General features: G+C 46.7%; 1 protein-coding gene across 1 annotated transcript; it reads right to left on the reverse strand.

Moving 5' to 3' along the window:
* Positions 1-357: 357 nt before the first annotated feature.
* Positions 358-897, reverse strand: LOC137636331 (tigger transposable element-derived protein 1-like). The gene has a single exon (XM_068368738.1). The coding sequence runs from the start codon at positions 895-897 to the stop codon at positions 358-360; it is 540 nt and encodes a 179-aa protein (XP_068224839.1).
* Positions 898-11,081: the final 10,184 nt, after the last annotated feature.

The following is an 11,081-nucleotide window of genomic DNA, read 5'->3' on the forward strand; positions in this document are numbered from 1 at the left end:
AAAGGCAAATTATTCTCTTAAAGGTACTTCTTGACAGCAGGGCCAAAAACTTGGTTAACCCAAGCCTGAGCATTACCACGCCACAAAACTTGCAGCAAGTCCTTATTGACTTTATGAGCCTTAAATACCCTAGAGTTTTCGGAATAGTAAACCAATAACGGCTTGAATTTGTAGTCTCCGCTGGCGTTGGCACATAGGGCAAGAGTCAACCAATCCTTCATAAGCTTATGTCCTTGCATTTTCTTCTCTTCGGTGGTATGTATGTTCAAAGAATTTTTTTCCAAAAAAAAGGCCAGTTTCATCATAGTTAAATACTTGTTGCGCTACATAGCCTTCTTCCTTCAGGATCTTTTCAAATTACTTGACAAATTCGTCGGCAGCCTTGATGTCTGAACTTGAGGCCTCCCCATGCCGTACAACTGAATGAATCCCGCTCCGATTCCTGAATTTCTCGAACCAACCGCAGGATGCCTTGAATTCCCCTGTTGTAGAATCAGTTGAATTCTCCCCCGCATCACCCCCAGAGCCCGTCGACTTCATGTAGCAATAGATGGCGCTGGCCTTCTCGCATATGATCGTTTCAGTGATCGTATCGCCAGCAATCTCCTTGTCCTTTATCCATATAAGCAAAAGGCGTTCCATCTCTTCCAGGGTAGGGCTGCAACGTTTAGAGATGATGGTGATCCCCTTGGATGGTTTGACCGCTTTGATGGTTTCCTTTTGCTTAATAATCGTCGAGATCGCAGATATGTTCCGGCCATATTGTTTAGACAGATCACTCACACGCACACCGCTCCCAAGTTTTTCTATGATTTCTTGTTTTAATTCTAAGGAAAGCATTACCATCTTCCTTTTTTCACCACTACTACCACTCCCACTAGCCTTCTTGGGACCCATGATGATAAAATAAAGAAGGAAATGTGAAAAAGGAAGGTATTAAACACTCTTAATTACGATCCGAACAGAGAAACACACAATGCAAAGGAGAACTTTGAACTGACCCACGCGACGCTAACTGGCGTCCCTCCCGACATGCTATCGTCTAGTCTAGTGGGCTAACCATGACACTGCAACGCTTTAGAGAAACTACGACGTCATACGTTGGAAATTACTTCGGGTGTTGAGTCGAATATTTGATCGAATTTCACATCGTATGTTGGAAAATTTATATGTTTAGGCAATCGTAAGTAGAAGTTCTACTGTACCATGGGTAGCTGGACAGCTACTGCACCGAAAGAATGGCTCAATAAATTTCCTCAGTTGTCATTTACTGCAAACTTTTGAGAAATACTTGAAATTTCAAAGATAATTTGTATTTTTCCTCTTTATATAAACCTGAGTCATTTACACTGAATGGGGTTTACTCATAAGTGTTTTAGTTACAACCAGAGTGAAAGAAGTTGTGGGATTCTGGTAACATTGTATGGTTAACAGCTATCCCACCCACACTGGGAAGGAGCGGCTGAGTCAGCAAGACAGCTTCACTTATTTCATGGTTAATCCTTGAGGCATGGAATTTAAAATATAAGACTTAGGTTTGTATGGCTAGGAAAAATACATATTATCTTCAAGATTTGTAGTTTGTTTCTACGTGAATACGAACCCTCGTCATCTATACGGGGAGTCTTCCACAGGAAGTTCCCTGTAGCAGGCAGGCATCTATCTAACGCTTAACCCAGATAAAAAGATGACTGGCTCGTATGAGAGTTTTAAGGTTATGTTTTATTTGTTTTTCCTTTCGTGCAATCGTCCAGTTTGAAGTAAAGTAAGGGGAAAGTTTGTGTTGTGGGATATTTTGGAAGTTAGAGAGATCAAAGGAGTGGGGGTTTGTTTTTTTGTTTACATCCCGCCACATTGACTGTCAAGGTACATATTCATCTGAAGAGACCACGACATTCCCAATACCACCACGCCACGGTATGGGAATGCAACAGTATTGACACAATACTAAGATACACACGGGAGCAATGGTCTACCTGCAGTGGTTTGAGGTCAGCTATGCAGAGGATCCTGGATGCTGATCTCCCCAAGAGAGGGAAGGATGAAGAAAGAAGTAAGGGCCAGTCATTCCCTTACATTCATTCAGACTAAAACCCAGGTAACCTATGCCCTCAACCCTCTGCTACTTGCTCAATAAGGAGCTTGAGGTACTAAACCAGCTGTTGTGCAGCCACCACAGGACCAACAGAGAAAGTATCAAGTCTCCTGTGGGTCACATCTTGCAGGTAATGGGCGGTAAACGTCGTTTTTTGTGTCCATACGCCCACTTGTAGAACCTGCGCCACAGAGTTTTTACGTCTGAAGGCCAGAGATGTAGCAATGCCCCTGACGTCATGAGCTCTGGGCCGTCGCGAAGGAGGAGCCTTCGGATTCAAAACTAGGTCGATGACCTTGCGAACCCATGCTGAAATCGTGTTGTTAGTGACCCTCCTCTTCATCCTCCCGGTGCTGATGAAAAGCGAAAGCACACAAGGACGAGCTGCTGCTGTTCTTTTAAGGTAGCGCCTCAAACACCTTACTGGGCATAGTAACATGTGATCTGAGTCGTCGGTTACAGAACGAAAACTTGAAATCTAGGAGTCGAATCTAGGATCCACTACTCCTGGATTCTGAGTCTAGGATACGAACTCCAGAACGAAGCTGAAGCTTACTTCTCCCAATCCCCTTGAATGGACGATGTAGTACAAGAGACCATGAAGTTCGCTGACTCTCTTTGCCAAGGCCAACGTGAGCAGGAACACGGTCTTCCAAGTCAGGTGGCGATCTATGGCCTGGCGTAATGGTCCATAGGATGGTCCCTTAATGGACCGAAGCACCCGAACCACTTTCCAAGGAGGAGGTCTCACCTGCGACTGAGGACAGGTAAGTTCATAACTCTGTATTAGGAGTGAAAGTTCCAATGAAGAGGAAATGAGAACTCCGTTCAGTCTAAAGGCAAGACTCAAGGCTGAGCGATAGCCTTTCTCTGACTAGACTGAAAGGAGCATTTTCTCTCGCAGATATAAGAAGAACTCCGCTATTGCTGGAATAGTGGGATCGAGTGGAAAGATATCCCTTTCACGACACCAACCACAGAAGACATTCCACTTCGCCTGGGAGACTACTGCTGATGACCTTCGCAGGTGCCCAAACATTCTTTTTGCACCTTGTTGCAAAAAGCCTCTCTCGGAGAGGAAATACTGGATAGTTTCCAGGCATGAAGTGTAAACGAAGCTACTGCTTTGTAAAAGATATTGGCGTGTGGTTTTATGAGTAGATCGTGTCGTGGAAGGAGTTCTATCGGAAGCTCTGTGAGGAGTTGCGGAAGGTCTGGGAACCATTCTGCATGATGCCATAGCATAGTTATAAGGGTCATTGAGAGATTGACCAATGTTCTGGTCTTGTTGAGTACCTTTCTCATCAGGCAGAACGGGAGAAATGAGTAAACGTTGATGTTGTCCCACCTCTGCTGGAATGCATCTTGCCAGAGAGCCTTGGGGTCTGGAACTGGGGAACAATACAGGGCCATGTCGAACAGATCCACAGTCGAAGAACCACATAAAGTCAGGACTTTGTTGGCTACTAGATGATCCAAAGACCATTTGGAACCCACTATCAGAGTCACTCTGCTCAGGTTGTCCGTGAGCACATTCCTTTTGCAGGGAATGAAGCGAGCTGATAGTGTTACCAAACGGACTTTTTCCCATCTCAATATTTCTAATGCTAGATGGGATAGGGGCTGTGAAAAAGTACCTCCTTGCTTGCTGATGTAAGCCACTACAGTGTTATTGTCACGCATCACCACCGCTGAGTGGCCCGCCAGGAACTGATGGAACTGTTGAAGGGCCAGGAAGGCGGCCCTCATCTCCAAGAGGTTGATGTGTTGGTAGTTTTTGAACTCTGACCAAAGGCCTCAGGTCATGTGGCACAGCATGTGGGGCCCCCACCCTTCTTTTGATGCATCTGTGAAGAGCAACAAATCCGGGGAGAAGACAAGAAGGTCGACGTCTTTTAGCAGATTCTTGTCTGCCACCACCACTTGAGGTCTGTCCGTTCTTCTGATCCCAGTGGAATCAAGATGTCTGGGGAATCTGAGGCTTGATTCCAGGTGGACTTCAGCTGCCACTGGAGAGATCAAATCCTGAAGGCTGTTGGGAACTAGATGGACGAGAGATGATAGGTGCCCGAAGAGACATAACCACCTCTGGGCTGGGAGCTCTTCTCATCTGAGAAAAATGTTATTTTCATTAGTAAAATAAATTTTTGAATATACTTACCCGATAATCATGTAGCTGTCAACTCTGTTGCCCGACAGAATTCTATGGAGGGATACGCCAGCTATCACAATACTAGAAGGGGGTGTACTTACCAGCGCCACCTGTGGCCAGGTACTATAGTACTTCTTGTTGACACCTCCTCAATTATTCCTCGGTCCCACTGGTTCTCTATGGGGAGGAAGGGAGGGTCAATTAAATCATGATTATCGGGTAAGTATATTCAAAAATTTATTTTACTAATGAAAATAACATTTTTCAATATTAAACTTACCCGATAATCATGTAGCTGATTCACACCCAGGGGGGTGGGTGAAAACCAGTGTACAAGATTAAAGGATAGCTAAGTATCCCATATTTCATATAACAGTTATCTCAAATAACAATGAAATAATAAGTACCTGGTAAGGAAGTCGAATTGAACCGTTACTCTGTCTCTTTTTTTAAGTTCGTCTTCCTTACTGAGCGCAGCGTTCCTCTTGGAGGCTGAATCAACCCAAAGGTGCTAAAGTATACAGGGCTGCAACCCATACTAAAGGACCTCATCACAACCTTTAACCTCGGCGCTTCTCAAGAAAGAATTGACCACCCGCCAAATCAACAAGGATGTGGAAGGCTTCTTAGCCGACCGAACAACCCATAAAAAGTATTCAAGAGAAAGGTTAAAAAGTTATGGAATTATGGGAATGTAGTGGCTGAGCCCTCGCCTACTACTGCATTCGTTGCTACGAATGGACCCAGGGTGTAGCAGTACTCGTAAAGAGACTGGACATCTTTGAGATAGAATGATGCGAACACTGACTTGCTTCTCCAATAAGTTGCATCCATAACACTCTGCAGAGAACGGTTCTGTTTGAAGGCCACTGAAGTAGCCACAGCTCTCACTTCATGTGTCCTTACCTTCAGCAAAGCAAGGTCTTCTTCCTTCAGATGAGAATTTGCTTCTCTAATCAGAAGCCTGATGTAGTAAGAAACTGAGTTCTTAGACATTGGTAGAGAAGGCTTCTTGATAGCACACCATAAGGCTTCTGATTGTCCTCGTAATGGTTTTGACCTTCTTAGATAGTACTTAAGAGCTCTAACAGGGCAAAGTACTCTCTCTAGTTCGTTCCCCACCATGTTGGACAGGCTTGGGATCTCGAACGACTTAGGGCAAGGACGGGAAGGAAGCTCGTTTTAGCCAAAAAAAAAAAACCGAGCCGCAAGGAACATGTAGCCGTTTCAGATGTGAAACCTATGTTCCTGCTGAAGGCGTGGATCTCACTTACTCTTTTACCTGTTGCTAAGCACACGAGGAAAAGAGTTTCTAATGTGAGGTCCTTAAAAGAGGCTGATTGGAACGGTTCAAATCCTGATGACATTAGGAACCTTAGGACCACGTCTAGATTCCAGCCTGGAGTGGACAACCGACGTTCCTTTGAGGTCTCAAAAGACCTAAGGAGGTCCTGTAGATCTTTGTTGGAGGAAAGATCCAAGCCTCTGTGGCGGAAAAACCGCTGCCAACATACTTCTGTAACCCTTGATCGTAGGAGCTGATAGGGATTTTACGTTCCTTAGATGTAACAGGAAGTCAGCAATCTGGGTTACAGTGGTACTGGTTGAGGAAAACTGCATTGGCCTTGCACCAGCTTCGGAAGACTTCCCATTAAGACTGATAGACTCTGAGAGTGGATGTCGTCCTTGCTCTGGCAATCGTTCTGGCTGCCTCCTTCGAAAAGCCTCTAGTTCTTGAGAGACTTTCGATAGTCTGAAGGCAGTCAGACGAAGAGCGTGGAGGTTTGGGTGTACCTTCTTTACGTGAGGTTGACGCAGAAGGTCCACTCTAGGAGGAAGAGTCCTGGGAACGTCGACCAGCCATTGCAGTACCTCGGTGAACCCTTCTCTCGCGGGTCAGAGGGGAGCAACCAACGTCAACCGTGTCCCTTTGTGAGAGGCGAACTTCTGAAGTACCCTGTTGACAATCTTGAACGGTGGGAATGCATACAGGTTGAGATGGGACCAATCCAGCAGAAAGGCATCCACGCGAACTGCTGCTGGGTCTGGAATCGGAGAACAATACAAGAGGAGCTTCTTGGTCATCGAGGTAGCGAATAGAACTATGGTTGGCTGACCCCACAGGGCCCAAAGTCTGCTGCAAACATTCTTGTGAAGGGTCCACTCTGTGGGGAAGACCTGACCCTTACGGCTGAGGCGATCTGCCATGACATTCATATCGCCCTGAATGAGCCTCGTTACCAGCGTGAGCTTTCGATCTTTGACCAAATGAGGAGGTCCCTTGCGATCTTGAACAACTTCCTCGAATGAGTCCCTCTCTGCTTGGAGATGTAAGCCAAGGCTGTGGTGTAGTCGGAGTTCACCTCCACCGCCTTGTTAAGCTGGAGGGACTTGAAGTTTATCAAGGCCAGATGAACTGCCAACAACTCCTTGCAATAGATGTGAAGTGTCCTTTGCTCCTGATTCCATGTTCCCGAGCATTCCTGTCCGTCCAGTGTCGCACCCCAGCCCGTGTCCAATGCTTCCGAGAAGAGACGGTGGTCGGGGGTCTGAACAGCCAAAGGTAGACCTTCCTTGAGAAGAATGCTGTTCTTCCACCAAGTTAGAGTAGACCTCATCTCTTCGGAAACAGGAACTGAGCCCGTCTCTAGCGTCATGTCCTTTATCCAGTGAGCAGCTAGATGATACTGAAGGGGGCGGAGGTGGAGTCTCCCTAACTCGATGAACAGGGCCAGCGATGAAAGTGTCCCTGTTAGACTCATCCCCTGCCTGACTAAGCATCGGTTCCTTCTCAGCATGCTCTGGATGCATTCTAGGGCTTGGAAGATCCTTGGGGCCGACGGACAAGTCCGAAAAGCTCGACTCTGAAGATCCATACCCAAGGAAACAATGGTCTGGGATGGAACGAGCTGAGACTCCTCAAAATTGACCAGGAGGCCCAGTTCCTTGGTCAGATCCATAGTCCATTTGAAAATCTCCAGACAGCGACGACTTGTGGGAGCTCTTAAAAGCCAGTCGTCTGACGGAGCCGGACACAAGATCATGATACTGCTGCACAGTCTGTAAACTGTCAATCATGGGCAAGCGAGGAAGTACAGTGACAACCCGAATCTGTCTAGACTATCTGGGTCGTACAGACAACTCCTTAACGGGTTGCTGAGGTTGCCGCACTGCGTCACAACAAGTCCCTTCTGTTGGTTGTTGAACGTCTTCCCCGTGACACATTGACTCCGTAAACAAAAAATCCTCTAACAAGGACTAAGCTTGGACTGCATGTCATGCAACACAGCTCAAGGTCTATGGGAGCAGGTGTGGTAACAGACGGGATTAGCGGCTGAAGTGGAACCATTACCTTCCCTGTAAGCATGTTATGCTTAAATAAAAGTCCATAAGAGGTTATGCAGCTAAAGGCTCCCTCCAAATGACAGAGTCCTCAAGGGAATATCAGAAGGAGGGAGAAAAGAACTTTCTCATCTACAGGGACCTTATCCTAGAAAAGCTAAGTTCTCTGAGTGAGGGTTCACTGGTGCAAAAGCAGCAGACTAGAAGGCAACGTTATGAAACTGCTTGACAGTCTAGTGAGTTGGCAACAACCCAAGATATGTTGAGAAGCATGCGGTAAGGTATGCAGAGCATGATGAATGCAGAGTATGCTGTATGCAGAGCATGCTGTATGTAGAGCATGTTGTATGCAGAGCATGCTGAATGCAGAGCATGCTGTATGCAGAGCATGTTGTATGCAGAGCATGCTGAATGCAGAGCATGCTGAATGCTGAGCATGTAGTAAGCAGAGCCTGCTGTAAGCAGAGCCTGCTGTAAGGAAAGCAGAGCGTGTGCATGGCGTTTAACATTTCTCAGAAATTCCATGACCAGTGCTAGAGTGCTTTATGCATGCTTGCATGGGGTTTAAAAATCAACATAATGTTTACCTTACATTCATAACTCATGATTCATATTTTTGCCATGGTTTGAAAATGGAGGTAAGGTATGCTGAACAGCAGAGTCAGAACGAGCTGGAACAACAACAGTGGAAGGTGCAGAAAGTTCCTGTTCCTGTGGTATGAGTGGAGCGTGAAGAGACCGAGGTTGCGCAGAACAAGGTAAAGTTCCCGCAAGCAGAGGTGTCTGAGGCGCAGGATCAGGGTGCACGGGTTGAGCTCGGTGCAGCAGCTGAGGAGACTGACTCACAGGTGGAAGAGGTTGTACCTCCACCGAGAGTTGCACCACCGGTGGAGCAGCCAGGGGAGGAGGAGGAAGAGTGGAGTAATCCTCCTGATCCCAAACCGAAGGTTGCCTTAAAGAAGGCTGAGGCTGAACAACACTGGGAACAGCGAACACAGAAAGAGGTTCAACATCGTACGCCTGGCAGATGGTGCTGCGACTGGGTGCAGCGAGTGCAGGCGGGTTGAGCACAGGCTGAACGGGTGCAGGTGGAGGTGCAACACTCTCAGCCCGACACTCACGCAACAGGTCCGAAAGCTGTGCTTGCATGGACTGTAGTAGAGTCCACAACATCGTACGCCTGGCAGATGGTGCTGCGACTGGGTGCAGCGAGTGCAGGCGGGTTGAGCACAGGCTGAAAGGGTGCAGGTGGAGGTGCAACACTCCCAGCCCGACACTCACGCAACAGGTCCGAAAGCTGTGCTTGCATGGACTGTAGTAGAGTCCACAACATCGTACGCCTGGCAGATGGTGCTGCGACTGGGTGCAGCGAGTGCAGGCGGGTTGAGCACAGGCTGAAAGGGTGCAGGTGGAGGTGCAACACTCTCAGCCCGACACTCACGCAACAGGTCCGAAAGCTGTGCTTGCATGGACTGTAGTAGAGTCCACAACATCGTACGCCTGGCAGATGGTGCTGCGACTGGGTGCAGCGAGTGCAGGCGGGTGCAGCACAGGCTGAACGGGTGCAGCCGGTTGGTGCACCACCGGTGCAGGCGGGTGCAGCACAGGCTGAACGGGTGCAGGCGGTTGGTGCACCACCGGTGCAGGAGGAGGAGGAGGTGCAACACTCTCAGCACGACACTCACGCATCAGGTCCGAAAGCTGTGCTTGCATGGACTGTAGTAGAGTCCACAACATCGTACGCCTGGCAGGTGGTACTGTGATCAGGCGGAGCGAGCATAGGCGGGGGGAGTGTAGGCGCACTCTCAGCCCGACAAACTGATGACTGAGGAGAGTCAGAGCTAACCCAATGACTGCATCCGGGTTGTTGAACTTTACTTCGTACGTCTGGCATAGGTCTGGACTTTACGTTTAAGAGGTCTTGAGACCTGAGACCAGCGTTACTCTGCCTTTATTTTCTCCTCTAAATCTCTTCTGCAGACGAGCAAAATAAGGGCTCAATCGTCTGCGGGTGGGAGTGACGGTCTCGGTAAGACACGCCCACAACCACCGAGGATACTTCTGTGCGCCGATCAAGGCCTGCCGAACCCTTTGCCCTTCGACATTGCTTCTCCCCTGGGCTTGGGAGCTTGCAAGAGGTCCCGGACTGGGAGGACGACTGGCGCGCACAAAAGTACCCTCACGCATAACACTGACATACTTTGCGCTAATCACTTATCACTTTGATTTCTGTTTGCACTTATTTCACTGAACTCGAAACTTTAAGTGGTTTGTACCTGAAACACGCAATTCTATCCTTCTCAAAAGTTAGTAATTGCGAAAACAGAATTACAATGTAACAGAAAAATCTAATGAAAGAAAATTCAGTGGCTGGAAAGAGACTAAACACTAGATCACTCTAGAAACGTTTAGTTTCTTCCCCTAAAGAGACTAGGGATAAGAGCAAAACGATAACGACGTTACTCGTACGCCTGGCAGGCTTGAGGGAAACGTTTATCCTCTTTCTCCCTCCGTCTCTATCTCTCTCTCTCTCTCTCTCTTGACTTAGAACCTGAGAGAAGAGCCCAATCATATATATCGTTAAAACATATTATTGTTAAAGGAAAAAAACTGAAATATTTCCCAAAAAGAAAAGTTCCTTATTAGGATCAAAACCATTAAGTTAAGAAAGAATGAACAAAACGCTAGACACGGTTACTCTTACTGCAATGTGAAACCGTGAACATTCTTTCTCTATCGTAACGATAGAGTGCAAGTTGAAACGTTCTGAACGTCAACAACTGCCGAGACAAACAAAACGTTAGTTCAACTTTGAAAAAGTACGAGACTATCAAAGAAATTCTTTCAAGACCTTAAAATAGCATAATATGTTAACAGGTAAAACCGAAATGACGGGCTCACGATAATTAACTTCGGTACCAAGAAAAGACCGCCTACTATTAGGAAGGTCGAATATAAACAAATATAAAAATTAATTTTAATAAGTTTATAATAAAAGGAAGTTAATCGAAGAGGCCTATAAGAGGCGGAGAGATATAAAATAAATCTATAACTTTTGTTAAGCAAAATTAAGAAAGAGAGTCTAAACTCTCTTAGACACCAACACTTCCGTCTAAGGGAAGGGTCGGCCATTGAAAGGTGAACGAGAGTTCATACTCTCTTCGTCACCAAAATTAATCAAATTAATTCCAAAAGCTAACTAAGCTAAAATAGAAGTTTCCAGTAAAGCGACAGCCGAAATCTAAGAGAAATACTTCACCAAAGTCGTGAAAATACTCCAAGAACATAAGCGTATCCCAGAACGTCTTGTCAGAAGCACGACAGAGGAATAATTGAGGAGGTGTCAACAAGAAGTACTTGAGTACCTGGCCACAGGTGGCGCTGGTAAGTACACCCCCTTCTAGTATTGTGATAGCTGGCGTATCCCTCCATAGAATTCTGTCGGGCAACAGAGTTGACAGCTACATGATTATCGGGTAAGTTTAATATTGA

This window comes from Palaemon carinicauda, unplaced genomic scaffold (assembly GCF_036898095.1).
Source record: "Palaemon carinicauda isolate YSFRI2023 unplaced genomic scaffold, ASM3689809v2 scaffold272, whole genome shotgun sequence".
NCBI lineage: Eukaryota > Metazoa > Arthropoda > Malacostraca > Decapoda > Palaemonidae > Palaemon > Palaemon carinicauda.